The sequence below is a fragment of the Atta cephalotes genome (assembly GCF_000143395.1).
Source record: "Atta cephalotes unplaced genomic scaffold scaffold00023, whole genome shotgun sequence".
NCBI lineage: Eukaryota > Metazoa > Arthropoda > Insecta > Hymenoptera > Formicidae > Atta > Atta cephalotes.
The window spans coordinates 2300159-2326835 of NW_012130087.1; the positions used below are offsets into that span (position 1 = coordinate 2300159).

Genomic DNA, 26677 nt, shown 5'->3' on the forward strand with positions numbered 1-26677 from the left:
ATATATTTATATAAATGATATACGAATTAATATGAGCGTTTTTAGCGCTGCTAAACACAACATAATTACAACACATATTGCAAATAAAAGAAATAATGTACACTGTCTCATATTTGAGCACATTATTACAATTTCGTATTTAGTTACTTGAGAGATATCTTATGCCACAAGAAAAGATCTATTTTTAGCCAGCTTGAAGTTTTGGATGTGTACCAATACATTCAACCAACTCAACTCTTCAACTAAAATAAAAATATTTTTTCTAGAGATTCTTTTAAAAGCAATTATGTATAATTATATTATTAATATAAAAATTATATTATTTTAATATAATTCCATTTACATATTACAAATAAATACTATTAATGAAAATATAACTTTGTAATTCTTTATAAAGTTACATTTTTAATCAGATTTTAATTAAACACAAGAGTTAGAGATTAGTTTTTCAATATAAAGATTTTATACAAATAAAAAGTATAAACAAGAAAAAAGAAATAGATAAATAGAAATACAATCATATAAATATCAATGTAACATCAATATATACAAAAAAATATTAAGTTATATTATTAAAATATACTAATACATTCTCTATACAATATATAACACAAAATATGAAATTTAAAATAAAACAATGAAATAATAACGTTAAATCACTATATTAATTATGACTGTTTATTATTTTTAACATTGCATAATATTTATTTATTGTATTACAATAACAATATATATGTGTTAATATTAATGTAAATACATACTTGGTGCTGGTATATTTCTAGCTGGTGTTTGGGATCTTGAGCCGGATTCGGCGCTCATTCTTGTTTCTTCATCGATCACTTGTACCGTCGACACTGTTTCACCTCTAATGGCTGTTGAATCTGCTTGCTTCTTTGACGTTGGCGTCAGCCAATTCGAATGTCCGGGAGGTACAGGTATCTCTTTAATCCCGTCTGACATCTTACCTTTATTTTCAGCATGTTTTGCTGCTGACTTCTGCGTTTTCTCAGAGACGATTTCTAAGGTCGGTTTTTTAGGCTGTTCGTCAACTTTCGAGACCAATGGACTCTGACTCGTAGATGCCTTCTTCGCATCTTCTTGAACATCCGACAACCTGGCAGGGTCTAATGTCACGATCTCAGAGTTCGAGGCTTTACAATCTTTTTTCCCCTTTTCTTCTTTGCGACTTAATGTGGAACTTATATTTTTACGATCTATGGGCGGTTGTTTCAGCGCTTTGTACAGTTGTTCTGATGATTTTCGAAGTGACTCTTGTTGTGCTGGTGTTTCGTCTATAGTAATGACAGCCATTGTCGAAGCTTCTATAGCGTCTAAATCTTGATCTACACGAGCCTTCTTTCCAACTTGAGGTTCCATGTTATCTAGTTTGCGTTTACCGCGACCTAGATACAACAAAGAAAAAAATAATGTTTCCTGTTAAAAAGAAAAATGATTGAGATATTAAAATATAAATAGGTATTGGAGTGGAAATTATGTCTTTTTTTTTCTATTCATTTTTTTCTATAAAATTATTTATTGACTGTATAGTCTCATTATACTCTGTATCTTTTTCTTCCTATCCCTTTTTCAATCAATTTCGCAAAAAGATGATGCAGACATTTCCTATCAGAGAAAGTTTTTCAGTGTTTTGCTATTATTTTTAAATTTTTATTTACATATCTACATATCTATATATATCTATATATTTCGACCCTTGATTCGAGTCCTCTTCAGTATAATACAATAAATAGTGTCAATTATCTTTATACATAATAAAATGAAATATAAACGCAGGTAACTAAATAATCTTACAAATGTATTGAATCATTCTATAATCAGATTAATTGATGAACGTAAGAATATTAGATCGGTGATATTGCGCATAACTCCTCAAATATATTTAGCCCAATAACAGAATGACATCAAACTGGCAAATTTACTAAATAATAAAACAATATGTTTTATTAAACATTTATTAAAACATTATTATATAAAATAAGTTTTAAAGATAATCATCAACACTTAAATGTAAATGTGTGGAATATATTTGAAGCACTGTCAGACTAAGAGCTAAGAATGTAATGAGACAGTATTACAGAAGTAAAGACAGTAATATAGAAATGTACGATCAAGAAGAGAAGAAAGCAACAAGTCATAATAAATAAAAATATGTAGAGTCTAAAAGTCCGTGTCATTTTATAAGTTTCAGACTATTCGTCTGTTTATATATATGTATCATTTCTAAAATTAGTCTTTTCTGTAAAATATGACCTCATAAAAAATGTTGATATTGTCCCAGTCGAAACCGTGTGAATTTTCCAATCTATGCTCCGTAATCACAAATCGTTGTGTCGTATTCCAATGTGTGATTTCTATGCTCGTTAATTCTCTTTTTTAAAATTCTACTTGTTTGTCTTACATAAGACGCATCACGATCTTTGCATTCAATTTTGTACTACATTAATATGTGACATAATGGGAAGCTTATGCTTAAATATTTTAATGAATTCCCATGATTTATTAATGTGTTTATATGGCATATTAATGTCAGGAATCTTAAAACATCTTTTTGTTCTTTCTGATATTTTGGATAAAAATGGTATAGTAAAATATTTCGTTTAATAGAATAAATTATATGTACACTGTCATCTTGTGTCGGCTCATAAAGATATTTTTCAATATTTATTGATTTATTTCGATTGAGTTTAGAATTCTTCTTATATTTATGATTTATCTTGATTTTCTATTGAACTATATAAGTTCATTGAAACATTTTTTGCATCTCTAAAATTGCTCTTTACATAGATAAGAATCTTCTTACGGATTATTAAAGAATCTATTTTTTTTTAATTTAATAAATTAAGTAATAAATATAATTAAATTATAAATTAATATATTAATTAGATGTATTATAGAATAATTAAAATAATTAAAATATTTAAAATAATTAATATGTTAAATTTATTAATATGTTAAATTATCAATGATAATTTATCTCATATTTTTTTTATTTACAATTTTTAACTATCTTTAACTATAATGTAAATATTTCAAATGTAAATATAATATTTGAGTACTTTCGCGAATACTTTATAGCATAGTTATTTTTCTATTTCTCGCAATGTGAATCTATCAATTTCTAAAATTAAATACTTACACTTTACTCATGTATTAATATTAATTATAAAAGAAACTGACCTCGTCCTCTACCTCTTTTAGGCGGAGCGTAACTTTTCTGGTTTCTGCAGGTTCTCTTAGGTCTCTCATTTTCCCTGTGTTCAAATTGTTGCGCAGGAACTTGCTGCATTTCGTCCAGGGCTAGGGGATCTCTAGACATCAGCATTTGTGGAGACTGCTGAACTTGTGCCGCGGGATTTCTTCGTGGTCTTCCTCTCTTTTTTGGCACCTTGATATCGGCTATTCTGTTAGGGGTCACTTCCTCTATAATGACAACATCTTGGCTGGAGTTCGAATTTTCATTGACAATTATCAGTTCTGGACGATGTTCGATGATCTCGCAATCCGACAATCCACCTGGTGAATTTTTGCACGTATCCTTAAACTTGTCAGAAGCACTGTCTGGCCGTACTTGTGTGATACTGATTTCCTGGTTGATCACATTCATCTGCTGTCGACTGATTAGACTCGTTTTAGGATCGAACAACAGCTGCTGCTGTTGCTGTTGTTGTTGTTTCTGATCCCGACACAATACTGGTTGGATGGTAACCTCCGGCAAGATCTGTGAGAGTTGCGTCTCCAGCTTAGATTTTTTGTTCTCAACTGGAGAGATCGTTACATCTTTACGCTTGGGTGATATTTCGATTTGCTGCTGGACATTTTCTGCTGGTTGCTTTCTGCTCTGCACTTGCACTGGCTCAATCGTCAGTTCAGAACGATTGCTCTGCAGAATAGACGGATGGTGACTGCTAGTCTTGAGGATTTTCAATGTGGATTCCTTATGCGCTGCAGCGTGCTCTATATACCTATGAGAAAAATTCATTGCTGCATCCAGAGCTGCTGGATCCTTACCTTTGGGCATGGAGGACTCTCCGTGATTATCGCATGCTACAATAGTTGGGTGACCAGTTTTGGACAATTTGATCTTCATCTCCAGCGGCGATTCGGCGGTATCTCTGCGTCTCTGTTGCTTGTCTTTCTTTTCGGAAGAACTGGAAGGTGTCTCAACTACTGAAGCATCACCTGACTTGAATAGCTTGATCTTCATCCCGAGAGATGAGTCGCCACCTTTTGAATATTCCGTATCGGACACACGAGTAATCTTATTTTGATGCTCTTCAGCTATAGCCTCGCTCTGCACAATAGAAGCATCACCACTCTTGGACAGTTTGATTTTCATACCAAGTGGAGATTCTGTTCTCTTTGATGCTTCTGCCTGACTCTCCCGTGATCTTGAATCTTCAGTCGATTCCGTTTTATTAGAAACAATCGATGTATCCCCAGATTTGGATACTTTGATTCTCGGAATGCCACCTGTTGATGATTCGGAGGCTTGGAATATCTCTTGCTCCTCAGCAACATCTGGCGAGCCTGATGATGTTGCTTCGCCTGTCTTCATCTTGATCTTGATTCCAGAAGATTCAGATGTTTTGACAGTGTCTTGCGACATTTCAGATTTGTCTTTGTATTTTATTTCTTTAACATCATCTGTGACCTCGGAATGTATAATAGATGCATCTCCGGTTTTGGATAACTTTATCTTCATACCAAGTGGTGATTCAGTGCGCTTAGGTGGATCGGGTATCTCCAATTTATCTCTTGTATCTTCAGCATTGTCTACAGAAATAATAGATGCACCACCTTTACACTTGGATAGTTTTATCTTCATTCCGATTGGAGATTCGGTTCTTTTCGGTAGTTCCGAATAATCCTGCTTTTCCTTTATCTTCGTGAAGTCTTCAGGAATGTCCGGAGATACGATAGAAGCGTCACCAGTCTTTGACAGTTTAATTTTCATGCCAATTGGAGAATCGGTTCGCTTTTGTGTAATTTCCTTATGCTCCTCTAAAGATTCTTGCCTGTCAGTTTGAATAATAGAAGCGTCACCAGTTTTGGAGAGCTTGATCTTCATGCCGATCGGAGATTCTGTTCTTTTTGGACTTCCTTGTGGTATCTCTAATTTTTCTTTATGCTTTGTAAGAGATTCTTTGGTATCCTGTTGTCTGGAATCGGAGATGATCAAAGCATCTCCAGACTTGGATAGCTTTATCTTCATACCGATCGGAGAATCCGTTCTTTTCGGCTCTTCAATTTTATATTTTGTCTCCTTTGAATCATCTAGACTTTCGTGTTTCTCTGTACCCACGATTGAAGCGTCACCGGATTTGGACAGTTTAATTTTCATGCCGATAGGAGATAACGACGATGTGTTGTCAGTGTGCCACTGATTGACTTCGTCCAGATTCTCGTTAGATATTATAGAGGGGTGGCCTCCCTTCGATAACTTCAATTTAATCTTTCCTAACTTCTGACCCGGACTATCGTCCGGATTCGGCGAATTCGTAGCTGATCGAATCTTTGGACTCTTCGGCGATCGCGGTTCACTGCAGTCCGTGATCGCCGATTTTGCAATCTTCAGGATTATTCTTGGCGAACCAACATTCTCGAAATCTGAGTGCTTCTCAGAATCTTTACGTGGCGTGTCGGCGCCTTTCGATTCAATTTTGTCAATCGATTTTGGTGATTCCAACATCCTCGAATACGCGATAGTTCTCGCATCCTTCGGTATGAGAAGATTATCGTTAGGACTAATGGAAGATTCCAACACTTTAGCCGAATCCAGAATAGGTATTTCGATCTTCGGTGGTTCCATCAGTCGTTCTTCCAATATTGACATTCCTGGAATCAGCTCACTTTCCGGAATACTTTCTGTGAGCAACGATTGAATGGTTACAATTTCTTTTCCTTCGTGTAATTGTTTCATACGTGTGACTGTTTGTGTATTCAAGGAACTATCTGCGACAGAAGCCGTATCAGACGATGTCTTCGAATATGTGCAAGCTTCTGTCTCATTTATCTCTTCTTCGGTGTCCTTCACAATGATACTGGGAACGTTTTGCATTTGTGTTGCGAATTTCCGCTCGTTTTCCAACTTAGCTGCCTCTGATATGATCTCGGCTTCCGAGATGGAAATAGCATCCGCAGTGTCTTTCAGATGCTCCAATTCGGATTCGGCGTTCGCATAATTATCAATTTCATCGGACACGTAAAGCTCCGCGTTTGCCTGCTTCGTTATATCCTCGACGACACTCTCCACCATTTTCGGTGACAGTACCAAAGAGTCTATCGTCTGCTCTTCGGATTCTTGTAAGAATTTTACCGCAGACTCTAATTCAGAGATTTCCGAACTCGACTGCGAATTCTCGATGACGATAGGAGTATCAGCATGTTGGGAAAGATTTTCACTCACGCCCTCCAGCAAAATATCCTGCGACAATTCCAGCTTCGCTTCACTTTCCTCCAAATCGACTGTCTCTAATCGGTTGCTTTCGAAATCCATGTCCAAATCATTCTGTTGCAAATTGCTATCCGTTTCAAGAGATTCTTCTATTATCTTTTCGTTATCCGCCGTCTCATTTACCATACTCATGTCTTCGTTCATTTTTAAGCTACTATCCTCGTTTTCGGTAATTTTATCATTACTTGATATGTTGATATTAGCTTCGCTCATTTCATTATCTCTGTTTGTCAAACAACTAGCAATCACGTTTGTTATGTAGTCTGAATTTTGCGTCATGGTTGCTTCGCTTTGATTTGCTTGATCTAATAACAGATCCATATCAATATTTTTATTTACTATTTCTTCCATTAGGACTTTATCTTCAGTTTTTATATCCTTTAATGAAGAGTTTTCGTTGTCCGACATAAGAGTTATATCCAAAAATCCCTCTAAAGTGTCTATAGTTTGAGCAGTAGCTGGAGTATCTATACTTTCCGAATCTTGAGACAGTTTCTCCGTTGATTTTTCGGCATTCAGATTTTCGTTCGAGCTTTCGTGTAATAAAGAAATATCAATTACATTCGATTGTACCTCTTTTAAATTGGCATCAGTGGATTCATCTATGATTGATTTCACATTCTCCTCGATTATCGGTGTTACATTATCGATCGATTCTTTCGATTCCACAGATATTTTTACAGGTTTTTCGCCCGATTTTTTATCTTCATCATCTTGTAAATTGATATCCTTTTGATTTGTTCGGATATCTACTTCTGAAATTATCAATTCCAAATCTGAATTTATTTTATGACTTTTTTCTTTTTCAATTTCTTTAATTTCCTCTTCATTTAATTCTGATACTTTTATTGCTGCCTCATTCAACGATATCTCAGTAATATTTTTCATGACTGTATCTTCTTTCTGTATTTTATTGCACACGTAATCTGTTACATCATCTTCTGAAACAATTAAATTTTCAGTCAATGATGAATTTGTATCATTCTCTAATAATACATTAGCAGATGTGTTTTCCGAAGTTAACTTAGTTTCTATCTGCACAGATGAACTAACTTCTTTTTGAATACATTCAGGTTGATCAAGCGTTTTTTCTGATTTGTTTTTCATTGAAGTTTCATCTTCATCCTTAGAGAGTGATATCGCTTCAGATATCTTCCTTTCTACATCTTCTATTTCTTCAACTTCAAATTTGCTTATATTTTCAATTATGTTACTTGAATTATCACACGAGATTGGAGCAGAATGTAATTCCTCGAATTCATTAGATGCAGTATCATCAATTTCAGATTTTTCTGACATAAAAGGAAATTGTTTAATAGATTTGTCATATTCAACTGGAGTTAATGTTTCATCTGTTTGCCCAAGAACATCTTCTTGCATGCAAACATTTGTTTTTTCAGAATCATTAATAGTTGAATCATTTTGTATTGTTAAATTTTTAAAGCACAAATCTGAATTTTCTTCATTTAATAAATGACTATCTATAGGTTGTGTATCCATTGCATTCTTTTCTTCAATATCTGAATGATTTGTTGATGTATCTTCATTTAAAATTAATTCTTTATTAGCTGTATCTGATGCAGTTTGAAATGTATTTTTATTCATTGGCACAGATGTTTTCTTGACTACATCCATATTATCTTGAGTATTGGAAGTTGTAGCAGTTCTTTCAATCTCTTGTATAAAAGCTGTTTCTTGAGAATCATCATTAATTTTAGTTTTTACTGAAACATCGTGTGTTTTCTGACAAATTTTATTAATAACATCTGCTTCCTGACAATTATTATTTTTACTTGTCACTTCTATCATATTTAATTCCTTATCAGACATTTCAGTTAAAGTAGATTCCTGAGATTCAGTTGTAGATACGGAAACATCTCTAGCTTCACAGTCAAGTATATCTTTTGTACATTCTTTTGCATCATCAATAATAGGACAATTATCATTTACTTTTCCTGCATTTGGCGTCTCTTTTTCACTAAAAGTTGTAGAATTATCTTGCTTTCCTATTTCGGCAACTGTTGATATACTTAATTCTATCTCAATATTTTCCTTATTTTTGTCTGTACTTTCAGTTAATTCCATTGTCGATACAGTGGATGTATTAATAAATAAATCAGTTTCCTTAGAAATTTCATTGGAAAATTGATGTTCTAATACTGTTTCTTCAGTTATATCCATTTCTATTTCAGTATTATTTTTACTTTGTATGTGACTCGATACATCATTATTGATACATTCCGCTATTTTATTTGATGCATCATCAGTATTTTCTTGTATTTCTAAAACTTGTTGCGATGTTTTACTACAATTAGAATCTTCGGACTCTTTTATATTTGAATCTTCTATTTTACTGTCTACGTTTTCTACTTTTGCATTTAATTCTTCTGAAATAGTCGCATCTGCAGTATTATTTAACTTTGAAGACGTTTCAGTAGTTTGCTCCAATATATCAGTTGCTTCAGAATTGTCTTCCTTGTGCTGTTTTGGAGAAACATCCGGCAATAGAGTTTCTTTAAAAAGTGACGCAGTCTCTTTTGGCAAGTCGCTCACATCCGTTTCCTCTGAATCCTCAGAATTATATGCTTCTCCTATTAGTTGTAAACTCTTGCTAATGTTACCAACTGTTATCATAGGCCTTATGTCACTTTTGATTTCATTTTGACTGTCAATTATTTTGTCAACAGTTTTATCCTCTGTCTTTTCAACAACACTTTTCTCTGTGGCAGTTTCCGGTACAGTATCATCATTTAACGTGACAGTTGAGGAATTAATCTCAGTGTGTGACTTGTTATTGGAAGACAATGTACAAATAGATTCTGCTGTATAAACTGTGGATGTATCACCAACTTTATCTGGAGATACTATAGTGTCTTGGTTAATATTTACGTCAGAAGCTTCATCACTTTTAATTATAAGGTCCATTTCTGTATTCTCTGAAACACTTTGTTTTGTAGTAATTGATGATTCTGCTTGCGTCTTACTTTCACAGGCAAGATCAGACATTCCTTGCTGCAGTTTATGGATGCTATCTGTACATTTTTCAGACACAATACTGGATTCGGCATTAGGAATATCAATATTATCAGTGCTTGTGATACAAACAGTACTAGAAGTAGGACTCGGTATCGTAGAACTATGTTGCGTTATTGGCTTTAAGCTCTCCTGTAAGGTCGGTTCTACCTTTGATTCTGTAATAATCTGTGAAAGAGCAGCGATTTCACTTTCTAGAGTTGAATCACCAATCTGTTCACCGGATTGTACGCCGATGATATCGTTGATATCCATCATGCTCAGGGCCTCGGTATCATATGTTTCGGTATCGCTGTCAACGCCATATGGTGCATAACGGGATGGGGAGTTGTCCTTGGAAGATTTCTCTTTTTGTTCCTGATTCCGGTCCTTCGAGCCAAATAGGCCCATTTTAGAACCGTCGGACATTGTTTCGATGTTCCGTGCAGGGGACGTCGTTGCACCTGCTGCTGCCGTTGCCGCCGTACATTTATGCGGACTTTTTCGTTCCAATTGATCGTGAACAAATCTCCACGCGTACAAACCGGGTATGCCTCGTTACTGCAAGTGCACCGTGCGTTAAGGTTTCTGCAATATTAGCGCGAATGACCCGTCTTACTTACCGCTACATCGCTCTTCAATTTGTTTTCACCCAAACAGCGAACATAACCAATATCTCTCTGCACTTGTGCGCGAATCGGTCCCGATAAATTACACGTGTTGCACAAATAGATTATAACGTAGGAAGAGATATCCTATCCCGGTTGTTCGCCTATCTAACTTTCAGACAGACGGGATCAATACGCAAGCATCCACACTTTACGGTTTTGAAAATATATTTTGCCAAATCGTAAAACATTTACTAAAATACTGACGCCAACTTAAGTCGAAACACAACGGTGGTTTAAAAAAATTCCCTAGTATGTTATGCTCTGTGCACATGCGTGCAGATAGTAATGTAATGAAATTGTCCAAAAATTACGTATACGTAATTAATTTATTTGCAAATATATATGAATAATCAAAATTGATATTGATTGTTGTCTACCCATGTAATAATTTAATGGGAAAAACTACAAAAACATAGACATTACTATATGAAGTTTGATATATGAAAAAGACTGGGTGTCTTGATTTGGGATCTGAGTGATCTTCATTCACAATCTCCGCATCATCCAACAAATTCTTGCAAATTATTTTTCCGTTTTCTGTACGTTATAATATTAGTGTTACAACATTACTTACAAAATAAAGAAATATTAGTAATACTCACCACATTCTGGATAAAAATATAAATTTTCGTCAACATAAATATTATTTCCCTTTATACAAGTATGATAATATACTTCATTTTGGGAGCAAATTGTCTCGCACATATTATACGTGTATACAATTTTAAGAGTTTCCAACAAAAAATACAAAATAATACAATATACATAATATAATCAAAGTTGAATAATGCTAAGTTAAAAAGTTAAAAGTTAAGTTAATTAATTTTAACTTCATTTATTAGTTACATTTTAGACTTTTAACTTTTTAACTTAGTTTTTAATTTTAGTTTTTAATTAAAAAAAAGTTAACTTGAAATCATGAAATAAAACAAATTTAACTTTTAACTTTTCAATTATTTTTTTTCTTTAACTTAACTTTTAATTCAATTAATATCAGTGAACTCTTTCATCTGATTGACATATTCTTCTGAATGCACTCATATACAGAATGAATCAGAGTCATACCTAATTGAATTATACCATGTACAGTCAATTATTTTCTCATAGGGTAAAAAGCTGGTTCAACGACTCTGATTCACCCTGTATAGTTAAACAATATTGAATTTTGAGCGTAACTTTGCTGGATATGAAAATTAATAGAATAGAAGTAAAACGCCAGCTTTCATTAGCTGCATGAAATGGTACCTTCAGATTTCTCTCCGACAACGTTTTTATTTGTTCACATTTCTGAGTATCAATCAACTGTTGAAACTTTTTTTCTAGGATGATAAGTGAAAAGTGAATATTTTAATTATGGAAGTTAATGGAGATTTTTTACTTTTCACTTTCTAAGGATAAAGTTTCATGAACTTTATATTAAAATCGAAAAAAAATTTACTTAAAAACTTACTTAACTTTTTTCGATTTTAATGTAAAATACACTGCACCATCTCCTAAATTTGCGTTTACTTTAATCCTATAAAAGGATTTCTTATTCCGTTCAATCAATTCAATTCGAAGATTTTTATGCAACTATAATGTCGATAATTGTTCATTCCAATATCCTTTTAATAGGCTGCAAGAAATAGGATCATTTTCATTTCATTATACCCGTTAAGAGAAAATTTGCAAGTAAAATTGTGAACTTCTTTGTGTGGGAGGCCCTGAAGCAGAAAGTTTATTCATTGCCAGTCAACTCAAGAAAGCAATTGAGAGACCGAATTATAATTGCAGTGCACAAATATCAAATCAGTATTTGGCTGCAACACAAACTGTCCATACTAAATGTTTGCATTGTTGCAAGAGATCAACATTTTGAACAATATTTACATTAAGAAAGTGACAACATGAATAAATAAATGAATAAGTAATGAATAAGTACAACAATAAATTATGTTTTATTTCTTTTTGCGATTTTCTTTAAAACGAAACAAAAACGAAGATGTCTTTAAAGGATTTCTTTTTTCTTAGTTTATCGATTTCCTTGCACTCCCGAAGTTTAACCATTTAAATTCGGAGCTCTGTATATACATTATATTTATAAAAATATAATTTTTATACACAATTTTAGTTAATTTATTATTTGTTAGTAGCAATTATAATAATAATTACCATAAAAATTTATCATTTTTAAATAAATAACGCAATAATGAAATTCTATACTTCATAACATAAATTGTAAAATAAAAAGAATTATCTCTTAAATTAAAAATACAATTCCTTTATTAATATATAAAAAGCATAACTTTCTTATTAACTGTTGTTATTAATACAAAGATAATTACCTTATCTTTTTATTGGCTGTGTGATATTTTGTGTTTTTTTCTTAACAGATTTAACTAGAGCTTGTAATTCTGTTGGCAATTTTCCATCTGTTTTTGGCTTTTTAAATTGTTTGTCCTGAAATTGTTTCGATATGCATTATAGGAAAAAATGTATAAATCGCTGTTAATAAAATAAAATCTTTCACTTACGTTTTCTGTGTGTACTTCATTTCTAGCTCTTCTCTTCAATTTCTCATTAATTAATGCTTCTGTACCTTTTGTTTTTCTATAATGCGGATCCGCAGGATCGATATTGAAATGATGTGATGTAAACAAAGCAGTAAATCTTGGATCTTTAACATTAACTTCGAAATCATCCTCTTTCGCTTCTTCTTGCATATTTTTCTTTTTATTAAGACGTTTTCGTTTGGATTTCGACATAGTTGCATTTTCTTCAATCTGTTTCATATTGAAATGCTTTTTACCATCTTCGTCTTGATCCATCAGAAGTAACTCCAATTCAGCTTCATGTCGACTATTTTCCTGCTCATTCAATGAACTAACATCAGCTTCATTATTTTTCGTTTCTTTTTTATGGGATAATTTATTATTTTTTAATTCGTCCGTAAAATATTTATCATTCATATCTACATCAGATGGCACAGAATCTTCCGAATCGCTTTTCTGACTTTCTTCTTTAGACTTTTTCCTTTCTTCTCTCTTAGCTTTTCTTTTCGCCTTGCGTTTCTCTAGATATTGTTCAAAAGGTGTAAGTTCTTCTTTATTTTTCATTCTTTCTTGCACTAACTTTTCAACTTTTTCTTTGGTGCCTAAACCCCATGAGAATTCTAATTCTACATCTTTGTTTTTCTTTGCCTCTTCTTCTTCTTCAATAGTCTTAAGTAAAGATTTGTACTTTCCGATTAGATCATTTGTTTCTGATTCTTTATCTAAATTATCATTTGTTTTCTCAGTTAAGTCTTTCTTTTTTTCTGTATCTGAAAAATAATATAATAAGAGTGTATGTGTAGATTTAAATTTGACACAAAATAACAACATATACAAAATAAAATAGCATCGTACCTGAGTCATCCTCGCTACCACTTGCCAAATATGTTTGTATATCGTTTTCATCAATATCCTGTAGGTTTCCTGTATTTAATTTCTGTGTAAACTCTTGTCTATCTGGATTTGTTTCATCCCATGTTAACTTGACTTTAACTTGTTGCAATGCCGTTGTTGTAAACTGTCGTGGTTGATACTTGATAGGTTCAGGTATCTCAGTACATATCTCTTCAGGTTCCTTTAACAAACATTTCATACATGAAACTTATATGATTCTTCATATTTTAATAAACTTTTGATGTAACATGTATAAATATATGATTTTAAGAGATACCTGATCAAATGTCATATCATCAGATATAAATCTAAGGTCTAATCTAGTTGCAGTCGATTCATATTCAATACCGTCACACTCCGTGTATACTTTGTTTGCCGTTTCTGCGGAATCAAATTCAGCAACAGCATAATAGTATTTCAATCGGTTCAATTGATATTGTCTCAACTTCTCCATGTGGTATTTCGAACCTTCTTCATTCTAAGAAAAAAAGAAATCAATATAATTGTTAATAAGAAAATACTATAAAAACACACACACAGAAAATCATTATTTCATACATCATCTTCAATTTCGTCTTCATTTTCAATAGCTTCATTTTTCAGCTCTGATGGTCCATTAATTTCTTCTTCTTTTATTCGCTGCAGACCAAATTCTGATGGATAAATCTGAAATAAGTAAATATATCCAGTATGATTATATTATTATTATTATTAATTACAATGACTATATATTATAATTTCTTGTAATATTAAATATATATATCTTTAATTAAATATATAAAATATATAGAAATATATATATATATATATATATGTGTAATATTAATTATTTTAGTCATTACTGTAACTGAATGGATGAGTCCACTACTGGGTAAGAATGAATTTAACAAAATCATTAAATCCACAGCACGTATTCTATCCCAATCCATATTACAAATAGCTAATCGACATGTGATCTCATCTGTTGTTTCGGCATCTTTATCCAGTTCACCCCAATTATGCTCAATCTCTTCCTCGGCATCTAAAAAAGATTTATTTCTGTAATTATTTAAATACAATCAAGATATATATAAGATATATAAAATATATAAGATATATAAGATAACAAATAATATTTTACCACTAGCTTCAAATGATTCTTCTTCTGAAGAACTGTCACTTAACAAAACACCTTCACCTCTAGCATAATTTACAGTAAGATCCCTCAGTTTCTCTTTAATTTCATTTGTAAGTCTACCATTTTCATTTTTCCTTGTTTTATAAAGCTGTTTATTATTTTCATCTAGCTCTGCTTGAGAAAATTCTTTTTGAACAGATTCAGTCTCACTATCTGAAGATTCATCTTCATCAGGAGATTTCTCTTTTGTTTTCAGCTCAAAAAAATTTTTCTGGCTTGATAAACCATCACCTTTGTTCTTCTTATTTTTGTTTCTTTTATCTGAGAAATCTTTCTCAGTTTTTAATTCGATTTCCTTCACAGTATTTTTTTTTATTCTTTCTCTTCTCCTTGATATCCTTTACTTTCTTCTCATTGTCTTTCTTAGTTGCAGATGACACAGATGCATCTTCATCTTCGCTGCTCGACAGATCATAATATTTTCTAAGATCTTCGGTGGTGGTTTGATTAATAGGTCTACCGCGCTTATCAATGGTGTACTTCACGGTAAACTTTTCATCCTTAAACATACCCTTAAATCGACGATCAATCTTCACTTTCCTCTCAGCTTTGGGAATGCGACGAAACTTTGGATCTCTCACAATATGCGCGAAACGCGCGTCTTTCAGCATTTCGTCCATTATTATTGATATTGTTAGTTAGTCTATACAAATGTAATAATTCAATTCCAAAATTTTGTATATAGAAATGTAATATATACAGAAAAATTACACTCTTACACTTGTCTTTGATTTTTTTTTGTGGAGCAATTTGATCAAAACTGTGTACCTTCAATCTCTCCTTGAAGTTATATGATGATTAGTTTTTAATTCTATTGATAATCTGATGCCTTTTACATAATTTTGCCCAGCTTTAAAATAAAATTAATATGACTTTAATCTTCTGAGTTCTCGTTTAATTAACTCGAAAAGCACATGTCTCCGACACTTAAAATGGATTTAATTAAACTAGGTAAGGATTAGCTAGGTTATAGAAAAAAAAACAATAATGATAAGTATCTTATGCTAAATTTTAGACTCATATCAAGCTATCTATGGCCTAGTTTCCATCGAGGGTTTAAGCCGGATCAGAATGTCAACCAACTATAGTTTAAATGTTTTTCGGTGGAAACTAGGCCAGTGTCTTTGAAGTCAATAGAGATCAATGCAAGTTAAAATTGAAGTTGTATTTGTGCTAAAGTATATTATGTTATGATATTATTGTAATTAATGTTATAATAATGATATTGTTTAATTTCAATGTTTCTAATAATAGCTATGCAATGACATTTTGACGTTTAAAACTCTTGAAATGTAAAATTTAATTAAAAAAAATGTTTTAAATAAATAAATGAATCAGAATATTGTAAAATAAGTAATTTAAATTTGAACATAGTTATATACATATTTTTAGGGATGTTATAAAATGGATGACAATAAAATAGATGTTTAATAACATGTTCCATTGAATCGCACTAAACCTGCACTATTACTTCACTAATGCAATTTTCATCTTAAAGGATTCCGCACAATAAAAGGAAACAGAGAACAGAAAATAAGAATTTCAACTTATCAGAAATCATGTATTGTGGAATATATAGTTTCTGATAGATTGAAATTTTTATTCTCTGTTCTCTGTTCCCTGTTCCTTTTATTGTGCGGAGCCCCTAACCTAGCACTAGAGAGCGACACTAGAGAGAAGACGGCGCTGGTGCTGCAGTTTTTTCCTAGTGGAAAACGCTATATAGTCTCCAGATAAATACGGAAGTCAATATGATCAGAACACGAAATCGTATATATAGTATACAGAAAGGCGAAAATGTAAATCAAAATCAAAATAGATACACAAAACGAAGTCGAAGTAATGGCTCTATATGTACAGTGAGTGCAAAGTGTTCGTACAGAGAAAATAAAAAAAATTTATTTTTAAAAAGTATAATAAATATTTAATCAGCGAGAAATGAGTTGAATCAATATCGATGATTTCAATACCAATTTGATGTCGATTCGACGTTTAATTGATGATCACTTCTTGCTGATTAACAATTTATTCATAAAGAATAAAGTAGACTGTATAGGTCTATAGATATAGGTTTGTCGCGTTGCTCGCACTTTTTTGTACTCGGCATTTTCGATCTTTCTCTCTTTTCAAAACCAAATATATATCTATCTCATTTTAAGTGCAAAAATATGTGGGGATTTCACGCAATGCGAACTTATGTTTCTTAAAATTATATATACCAAAAAGATGTGTATTAATTATAGAAAATATATTATCTGAAAAATAAATGAAAATTAAAAATTATATTGTTTGGATGCTCAAAAAGTATTCATACAGTCGAGAAAATCAAGAATATTTGCGAAGTTCATTTATTAATGTAAGAACAAAATATATTCATTGCATAAAATTGCTAATTAATTATTTATTTATTTTCTACAAATAAGACTTTTTATAAACTTCCTTGTACGAATACTTTTTACTTTTACTGTATATGATTTCCGATCCGCAGGAATTCATTTTCCTATGTCTCATTGAATGGAACTTATGGATACGCAATCAATGTGAGCCAATGCTAAACACTATTCCGATGGATCTAAAGTGCTCTATGGGAAAATCTATTGTGATTGGTGCGCTAATTGCGTATTCCGGAAATTCCGTTTTATGGGACATAGGAAAACACATTTTAGCGGAATGAAATCGACGGAATAAAACCACGATCAATTAGAACGTTCTGCAGTTTCGCATCCCATGGGAGTGCATCCTCAGATGGCTGCATTAGCGTCGTACATTACTAAAGACAATTTTGAAATAAGAATAGATTATAAATACCGATCTGTGTCTACTTTTGAGCTATTTTTTCGTTCTCACTTTTGCACTCGTCTACATTTTATTAACATAATAGAATTCTTAGATTTTAACAAAAAAGAGAAATTCTGAAAAAATGAGGAAATACAGGATTGCACATTTTATAATAAATATTTAAAGAAATTACTAAAAGAAATTTATAAAGAATAAAATAACAAAATACTTCTTGCATACAGCTAATATGTAGATCAATGTATATTACTTACATATAAATTATATCCTTATTATTAGATGGCATTATTAGAACTTTTTCATATTTTTCCATTAAAAATATGAACTTTATTAATATAACATTCGAGAAAACTTCAACAATCGTTGCTAAATATAAATGTACAATAAATACTATCAACACTGATTTTACAATAAAAAATACAAATACGTTGTACTTTAGCACAAATATAGTAAATAACATTAAAAAAATTTAATTTATAATCATTTAGTATCTATATTTACATACATAATATTCTTATAGCTTACAATAAATTGATACTTGAATAAATAATCTTAGGCTACGTTCCAAAACTTCCTCTCCAAGGAAGTTTTTACTCTATATGCCATAATATATGTTACATATACTGTATATTTCAAGTAAAATTTTCCTTAGAAAAGAAGTTTTGTAGCCTTAAATAGCTACAAAGATTATTATCTTTTTCATAAGCATTGATAGCAATTGTGATGAAAACTAACAAATATATATAAATGATATAATCATTTACAATTAATCGCAAATACATTATACTAATCTTTGGAAAGTCTAAGTAAGATAAATTATCACCAAGAGAATTACTATACAAGTGAAGGTCATACCAGCGACTAAAATAAATCCATCTTGTTTAGCTCGTTGCTCTATAAGCCTCATAGTAGTATTGGAAAGCCCCAAAGTATTACCAATGTCTATCAAACGTTTGTGAGCTCCCTTTAATGTTATTCTCTGAGATCTTAAATTATCCAAAACATTGCTGCCTTGGTGCAGTAGGTCATCTATACCATGGACGGCATTGTGCAAGCTGTTATTATGTTGCACAGTGTGATCAATAAAGATGTCCACGTGATCATTAGTGGTAAACTTCCTGGCCAATAAAGCCTCCCTCTCTGCCTCCTCTCTCTGTTGCCGCATCATGCGATTGTACCAGGAACTCAAGGCGGCGCTGAGATGACGACTATCATACTTGAGCTGATCCACTCTCATTCTGTTGTTCTGCCTTTGTGACATTGGACCCTTGAGGCATAGTACGTCGAGTCGTTCGCAATTACTGATCAAATCATATAAATTTAATGGTAACCAATAACAATTTTTAAATAATATCATGCCTGACTTTAACTACCTGTTGATAAGAGTGATTTTGTCCTCGATAGTTTGCCTCACTTCCTGCAGATCCATGTCGGATGTCTTTCTCTCGAGCTGCGAAAAAATGTGCTGCGTTTCTTGTATTAATTTATTGGTTTGGTGATACAATGCCTCCATTTTGTTTGCACAAAAAAGATTTGATTGCTAACGTCAATAATTCGTGTCCAAATAATCTCAAATTCGCATTTCGCAAGTAAAAATTTACGAAATATGATCACATTGGATCACATCAGCAACGACCAATGACGTGTATTAATCATGGAATATGAAATTTACAGAGTTGCTATTTCGGTACATCCAGATGCGCAACCGCTCATTGCGTTTTTTCATTTGATTGGTATATTCTGTTAGATCCTAAGATATAGACCAATCAGACGAAAAAGCTTCCTGAGAGTTCAGTGAGCAGTTGTGCATGTAGATGCATTAGGTAATATTACAATTACCATTATAATTGACACTTTACGCGATTCGCCGATTAGGCTATTTGGAATTGGCCAATCGTATTTATCATTTCATTTACACAGTAGATGCGATTGGCCAATTCTAATGAACTAATCGGTCGATTAAACTAATCAACAAATCATAAAATGACCCTTATATCTATTTCTATTAATGTAGATTATTCTTAAAATTATAAAAAGATGAAGAATTAGTTGAATCGATATTAAAGTTAACTGCATTGATAAAAATGGGCATTACTGTAATTTTTAGTTACAATTTAGTTACTATTATAGAAAATAGTTCATTTGCACACTGTTGCAATTGCCCATTGTCAATCATAGCAATTTCTGTGCAATTTTTATTTTTTTTTTCTAGCGCTGTAATTAGTTTTTGCGCAATTGGTTCGTGTGCAATTGATATAGATATATCTTAAAATATCTTAATAAAAAACAGATTTTGCTAAATTTTTACAGACATTCTGCTATTATATTATTTAATTAGAAAATTTTGTTAATTTCTAGTATTTCCACAAAATATACGAGACATTTTATCAAATATTCTTAGTAGATTCATCTATCCAACTGTGCTTATAAATAATCAATAATCAGCACATTTTTATAATTTTATAGTTTCCGAAATACTGTATTTTCAAAAATTCTGATACGGCTTTTCTTTATCCTTAGCAAATTGCTATTCGTATAAGTCGACAAATATAAAGAATCAATAATCATTATATTATTTTATATACTCATTATATACTCATTATAATACTCATTATATTACTTATTTTATAAAAATTTGTACAATATCATTTAATACTTCCTTTCATATTTCCTATTTTATTCCTGTGATATAACGATATCAAATTCTTCCGATTCATATGTCTGTATGCTACTGCACTATGTTGAAAAATCTCACAATAATTTGAGATTACTGCCTCAAATGCCTTAAAAAAAAAAAAGAAAAAAAAGATTACATGTCCAAGAAAAATCAGACATGACACTAGTTACCCTAGATATTGCTCAGTAATCAAAGTTTAATATTAATAAATTTTTCATGATAAACAATAATATTTCAGCATTTTTCGATGATAATTTATTTCGATTATCGGAATAAACTAATTTTCCTGCGTTGAAAAGTCTTTCCAAATGCACGGAAGATGATGGAGCACTCAAATATTTCAAAACCAAAGTTTTGAGATTAGGATATTCTAAAACATGAGTTTTCCACCATATTAAAGGATCTTCATTTCTTGGCGACAGAGGTAGCGTCAGGTATTTTGTTAATTCAGCATTATAAATTGCAATTTTCTCAGTTCTATCACTAGAGTGTCTGTTAAACGTTTCGCTTGATGAATCCTCAAAATTGTTATCATTATCTGATTTTGAATTGTTTATTATGTCATCGAAGCACTTCCAGATATCATCTTGTGTTTCACTAATATTTTGTTTTTGAAGAGGATCATGACTTTGCATATTGTTTTTATCATCTTCAATGACTGTATTATTCATTTCAAACAATTCGGTAATAATCCATTGTTTGACCTTATTTTCATCTGTTAAAAATTTTGTTTTGAATCTTGGATCTAAAACGGTAGCTAATACAAAACATTTTTGATCCTTGAATCCTGTATAATGACAAAAAAATTAATTCATTTATTTCAAAGAAAAAAAATAACATTGTAAATTCATTAAAGTAATGAACTTATTAAAACAATACCTGTAGAAATGAAAAATCGTTCTTCCATTGCTTTCTTGAGTTCTTCCTTCAACATTACTATTCCAGCATCCTTCTGTCGTTTTGAAAGATACGAATGTAGAATAACAATTGCCGGAATAATGTATCCAATTGTCTCGCAATCAGAACTTAATATTTTAGTTATTTCTTCAAATGGTTGGAGAACATGTAAAACATTTTCTATTATACTCCATTGCATAATTGTAAGGGTTGGTATGTCTCTATCCGCAGCATATGCAATTATCGCTTGTCGTTGTTCGTGAAGACTTGATAACATATAAAATGTAGAATTCCATCGTGTTGTATCATCATAGATTAATTCATGATTTGGCAACTTCAAAATTTTCTGAATGCTACTGAGTTTCGAGTAAGCGAGTGAAGAATGGTTAAAATGTTCAACAATTTTTCGACATTTTCTTAAAATTTCAATAAATTTTTGATTTTTAAAAATGCAATCATGAATTACAAGTTGTAAAGTGTGAATAACACATCCTATATTCTCTCCTAACATACCTGTAAGATATATAACATAATAAATATCGTTAATTTAAAATCAAAAGTAAGTATAGTATTTAAAAAATTTATTCTTCAATGGATACATTCAGTACTACAGTCATTCAGTGAGTTCTTGCATCTAATTGATATATTCCATTAAATCCAAAAATATAGAGACAGATGCATGAGCTCACTGAACGCTCAGCGGTTGTAATTAAATGCATTCAATATAAACTTATTAATATTAAGTAATACATACTTCTTCCAACAATCATATTAGAGGCATTATCTCTTAAAATCAGATGAATTTGATTAGAACTTATATGCCATTCTTCTATTATATCATTTAATAGTTGATCTATATTAACAGCATGGTTATCAGGAAAGTGTTTCACACTGAGAACATATGTTTCTCTCTCCATATCATTACTTCGTATAAAGTGAGCTGTTAAACTTATGATTGTCTCGTTGTTTGCTGAACAAGTCCAGATATTAGTACAAAATGATATGTATGTTGCAGTAGCTAATTTTTTACAAATATGTGTTTTCAAAGTTTCATGCAACTGTGGTATAATTTTGTCAGAAAAATATGTTCTGCAAGGTAGAGGATACTGCGGTGCCAAATATTTTATTAATCTTTCAAAGCCTTTTCGTTCAACTAATGTGAATGCTTCAGCATCAAGTGCTATCATTTCACCTAAAATATATGATCGAAAAATATAATGGATTTATATTGCAAGTAGAGACATTACTAAATCAAAGTAATAATAAAGAAAAGTTCCTTTCATTAAGGATATGATTGGAGTTCCCACGAATGCTTTGAAACATTTGATTGACCAATCAAAAAAATGTTTCAAAGCATTTGTAGCAGCAACTCGATCATATCCTAAATGAATATATGTGGTTGCATATTTGTATTATAATAATTAATAACAATGATAATATTAATTTTATAAACCTATATTATTCAAGAATACTATTTTGATCTAATAATTCTTACATTTTTATACTTACAAAATAGTGTAATCATTTATGTATTCATTTATATGAAATATGACATAGTGATTCTTTAAAATAAATATAAAAATAAAACATACCTATCTTTTTAGTTATATTGACAGATCTTGAATCATCCAAAGACCACATTTCTTCTTCCTTAATTATACACTGTAAAGTAGGCTGTGTTTCACAGGATAAAAAATTTTTGGAATCTTTTTCTTGGAGGTAAACACAAGTTTCTGACACAAAGTTTTCATAAGATTCTGATGTTATTGTTGTAGATAAAGAGTCAGAAATTGGATAGTCATCTATTTCAATTTTAATATTTTCACTGACATTTACTTCTAAGGTTTTCATTATCAACGGATGTTTACTTTTCAAATGATTCCATAATGGTTTAGTCGAGAATAATCTACGTGATTTTCCTCTTACAATTTGCTTTCGTGATGTAGTTTCACAAAGAATACAATCAGCTTTTTTTTCATCATCACTACATATTTTAAAAAAATTCCATACATTGGATTTTCTTTGTGCCATTGTGTTCATAATTTAATTCGTAATCATTAAAATGTAAATCTTTTCACATTCATCAATCATATTACAGACATGTCGGGATGCTTTCGAACACTTCCTTGTTCTACATTTAATGAACAACAAAATGATAATTATGAGCACTTAAGTCCTGAATGATCCTTTGAATTGTATGAAATACAATATTTAGCAGTGAGCTTTAAATTATAAGATATATTGTTGAGTCACAGTCGAATGTAGTTGATTCCATGCCACATGCTTACATACACTTGTGACTTATGGTCGCAGCACAGACTCCTGCATAACGCATGATGCATAGTGCATAAGAGAATCAACCAATCGAAATTCTTCTTTTCTATGGAATGGGAAGAAAGGGAAGACTCTGATTGAATTTCTTATGGCTTATGCGTTATGCAAGAATCTGTGCTCCCTGTTTAAGGTCCTCTACAATCAGTCGGGAGACGTTGTCATATGTTGCATGTGCATAACCTTCATTTTTCGTGTCGATGTCGACTGGGCGTTTGGATTGGTCACGCTGATTCAATGAGTCGATAATCCTAAGTCTTATTGGTGAAGTTGATACATTTACAATAGTCAATTTGTAAGGCTAGATTAAGACTAAATTGGCCAATTTCATCGATTAAAACTAAGACTAACTACTTTCGATTATCGACTCATTGTAGAATCAGCATCAGGTCCCATCTTTTACAACGACATTCCACAAGCGTCAGTCGGCTTGATTGTAGACGAAGCCTAAGGCTGCGGTCAAGTCTCACTACAAATGCTTTGAACTACAAATGTTTGGTTGACCAATTAGAAAAAAGAATTTTACAAATTGACTAATCAAAAATTGCTTTAAAGCATTTGTAGCATCTCATTGACCGTACCCTAAGTGATGCACTTAATAAGATAAGGATGACTCTTAGATCAGGAATAAAATAAGGATGCATCAGGGACTTGATTGTGTATCTTGAAATGAGGTAAAAATTACAAAAGTGAACAAATTCACTAAAATATTCATAATTTAATCAATATCTAGTAATCATTACTCATTTTTGTAATTTTCACCATTTCAAGATACACAATCGATCCCCAGCAGCTTTACAACTGTTATAAAATTTTTAAATTGATCAAAATAATTAGTTTATACATTTAGATCTGAAGAATTAAGAATAAGATCAATCATTCAAAGAATTTTATAACAGCTTGCTTTCTTTGCTGAACGCAGCCAAAAATTAATTATTCGTCTTTGTTTAATCCACATAATATGGAAAAGAATCATAAAAATGGATGGTGGACTTTACCCTATGAGATTTGGTATGTACAAAAAGGCTGAGATGTCCGCTCTCAGGGAGCTTATTATGGTTCTTTAAACGAAGTGAAAATTACAAAAATGAGCAAACTCACTAAGTGTTAACTAATGAAGTTATAAATATTCTAATAAATTTGATCACTTTCACTTCGTTTCAAGAACCTCGTTTTAAGAGAAGTCTTCGGATCTTTTTATTCTATAATTAATCAACAGGCTTGAAAAATTTGTCGTATGACAAAAACACACAATCATGAAATCACCTTTAATGCATGGTCTACAATGAGTAGTTGATTAAGGAGTAGGTCCTTAGAAATCAACCAATCATAGTTGATTATTTTTCTCACATTCAACTGTGATTGGTATTTCTACGCCTATTCCTTAATCCACTACTGCTACTGCCCATTGTAGACCATGCATAAAAGCTATTCTACATTGATCGTATCGTATGAATTGATGCAACAGTTCATTTTTCTTCTTCTTTTTTCTTCTTGAAGAGAAAAGGAAGAAAAATGATGCAAAAGTTCAGCTAAAAAGAACAGGTCTCATGTAAGGGGCTTTGTATAATAGAAAATAGAATATTTTATTGTGCAGAGCCCCTTATTTTCTGTTCTCTGTTCCCTGTCCCTTTTATTGTGCAGAGCCCCTAAGAATTTTCACCTATCAGAAATTATGTATTATGAAATATATAGTTTCTGATAAATTGAAATTCTTATTTTCTGTTCTCTGTTCTCTATTCCTTTTATTTTGCGGAGCCCCTAGTTCTTCCACATCTTCCACCATACATGATATTCATGATGGAAAGAATAAATAATCGATAGTAACCGGCATTACCGGCTCAGTAGCTCAACTCTCTGTCGGCACCTTTGATGTTAGTGTTGGCCAAAATGGAGTGCGCATGCATGAAATAAGTAAGTTAGCGTTGCCACGATTACCACCTAAACTTTTTTCTCTTTTCATCCTTTTTTCACTCTGTCAAAATTCCCCGCAAAACTAGATTTATTTGCATCGCAATCCAACGAATTCGTTGAAGTAAATGCTATTGTAGAAACATACTGGAGCATATTAGAGCAAGCGACGCGAATGAATCTAATATTGCAATAAAATAATTTAAACTTTATAAAAATTAATAAAAATAAATTGTAAATATATTAAAAAATAAAAAAATAGAAAAAATATAGAAAATTAGGAAAAATGTTAAATTAACTTAAAAATGTATATTCGTATAAAGAAATATTGTATAATTATATGTGAAAATATTATGAGAAAGAAAGTTGATATAAAAGAAATTTATATACATATAAGTCCAAAAAATAAATTTAAAATACAATAAATAAAAAGAAATTTTTCTTGCTTGGTTTTCTATCTTATTTTTCTATCTTATTTTTGTTCACTTTTTCACTTTATCACTTTTTCACAAAAGACCAATTTCTCGAGGTTTCTCACACAACATTTCACCAAATGGATAATACACATAATACTTCCCTCTAAATTTCTATTCTGAATCATATATGCTTGAAAGACAAATGTTTAAGGACCGGTTATTCCATCTTTTGATAAATTTTACTGTGAAGTAAATCTGGTAAACCATGCATGGATTGAATAACTTTGCTACTTACTCCAACAGATGCATTTGCCAAAAGATGGAATTACCGGCCCTAAATAGAATATTAAGCGCATTCAAGCCGGATATAGCAGTTAAACTGCTTGCCGAGCGATTGAATGATGATTGGTTGGATCTATAAGAAATCAATTATATTTATTTGTTTGACAAGTAGACTAGTTGTTAATTTGAACGTGCCCATTAAAACGTGCCCATTTAAATAGAAAGAGAAAAAGAGCAATAAAAAAAAGAGGAAATGAGACGAGGCAACTTACTTATTTCACGCATGCGTATTCCATTTTGGGAAATAAAATCAGAATTGCACTACTGTATTAACTATATATGTATATACTATATATACTGTGACTGTATATAATACTATATATACTGTGACTGTATAAATTGTGTTTCCGGCAGACAGCATGAGGAGAATAAAGTCAGCGATATACGATGCTTACTTTCCTGCTGGATTGATAGTTGAATTAGTCAGCACAAAACTTTTTTTGCATGCCGTTCCTTTATTATGTGCTTAATTGTGAAATCATAATTTATCTCATACTTATCAAAGTCATAAAAATAGACAGACTCAAGTTGTCTTGAAATTTCATAC

At 31.5% G+C, this 26677-nt stretch overlaps 3 protein-coding genes across 3 annotated transcripts in view; all 3 read right to left on the reverse strand.

Moving 5' to 3' along the window:
* LOC105619887 overlaps nucleotides 1-9916 on the reverse strand; it is a 15092-nt gene extending 5176 nt beyond the window's left edge. The window contains exons 1-2 of the mRNA XM_012201405.1: nucleotides 3199-9916; nucleotides 762-1403 (exon numbers count right to left, since the gene is read on the reverse strand). Coding sequence (XP_012056795.1) covers nucleotides 762-1403; nucleotides 3199-9916 — 7360 coding nt within the window. The remainder of the gene's footprint in view (nucleotides 1-761; nucleotides 1404-3198) is intronic.
* Nucleotides 9917-12483: 2567 nt separating this feature from the next.
* Nucleotides 12484-15380, reverse strand: LOC105619888 (ESF1 homolog). Its single transcript, XM_012201406.1, is given in 8 exon segments — nucleotides 12484-12597; nucleotides 12672-13459; nucleotides 13545-13764; nucleotides 13861-14061; nucleotides 14142-14249; nucleotides 14426-14604; nucleotides 14704-15064; nucleotides 15066-15380. Coding segments are annotated over 8 exon segments (2286 nt in total).
* A 2978-nt stretch (nucleotides 15381-18358) lies between these two features.
* On the reverse strand, nucleotides 18359-19069 carry LOC105619889 (Golgi SNAP receptor complex member 2). The gene is made up of 2 exons (XM_012201407.1): nucleotides 18930-19069; nucleotides 18359-18857 (listed from the first exon to the last, which is right to left on the reverse strand). The coding sequence occupies exons 1-2, from the start codon at nucleotides 19067-19069 to the stop codon at nucleotides 18359-18361; spliced, it is 639 nt and encodes a 212-aa protein (XP_012056797.1).
* Between the last annotated feature and the right edge of the window lie 7608 nt (nucleotides 19070-26677).

Bases quoted from the DNA above. Each gene is read 5' to 3' on its own strand.
- LOC105619889 (XM_012201407.1), bottom strand. From the start codon at position 19,069: ATGGAGGCATTGTATCACCAAACCAATAAATTAATACAAGAAACGCAG. The intron at 18,858-18,929 runs GTAGTTAAAGTC...TGATTTGATCAG, and splicing joins AAAATCACTCTTATCAACAG to TAATTGCGAACGACTCGACG.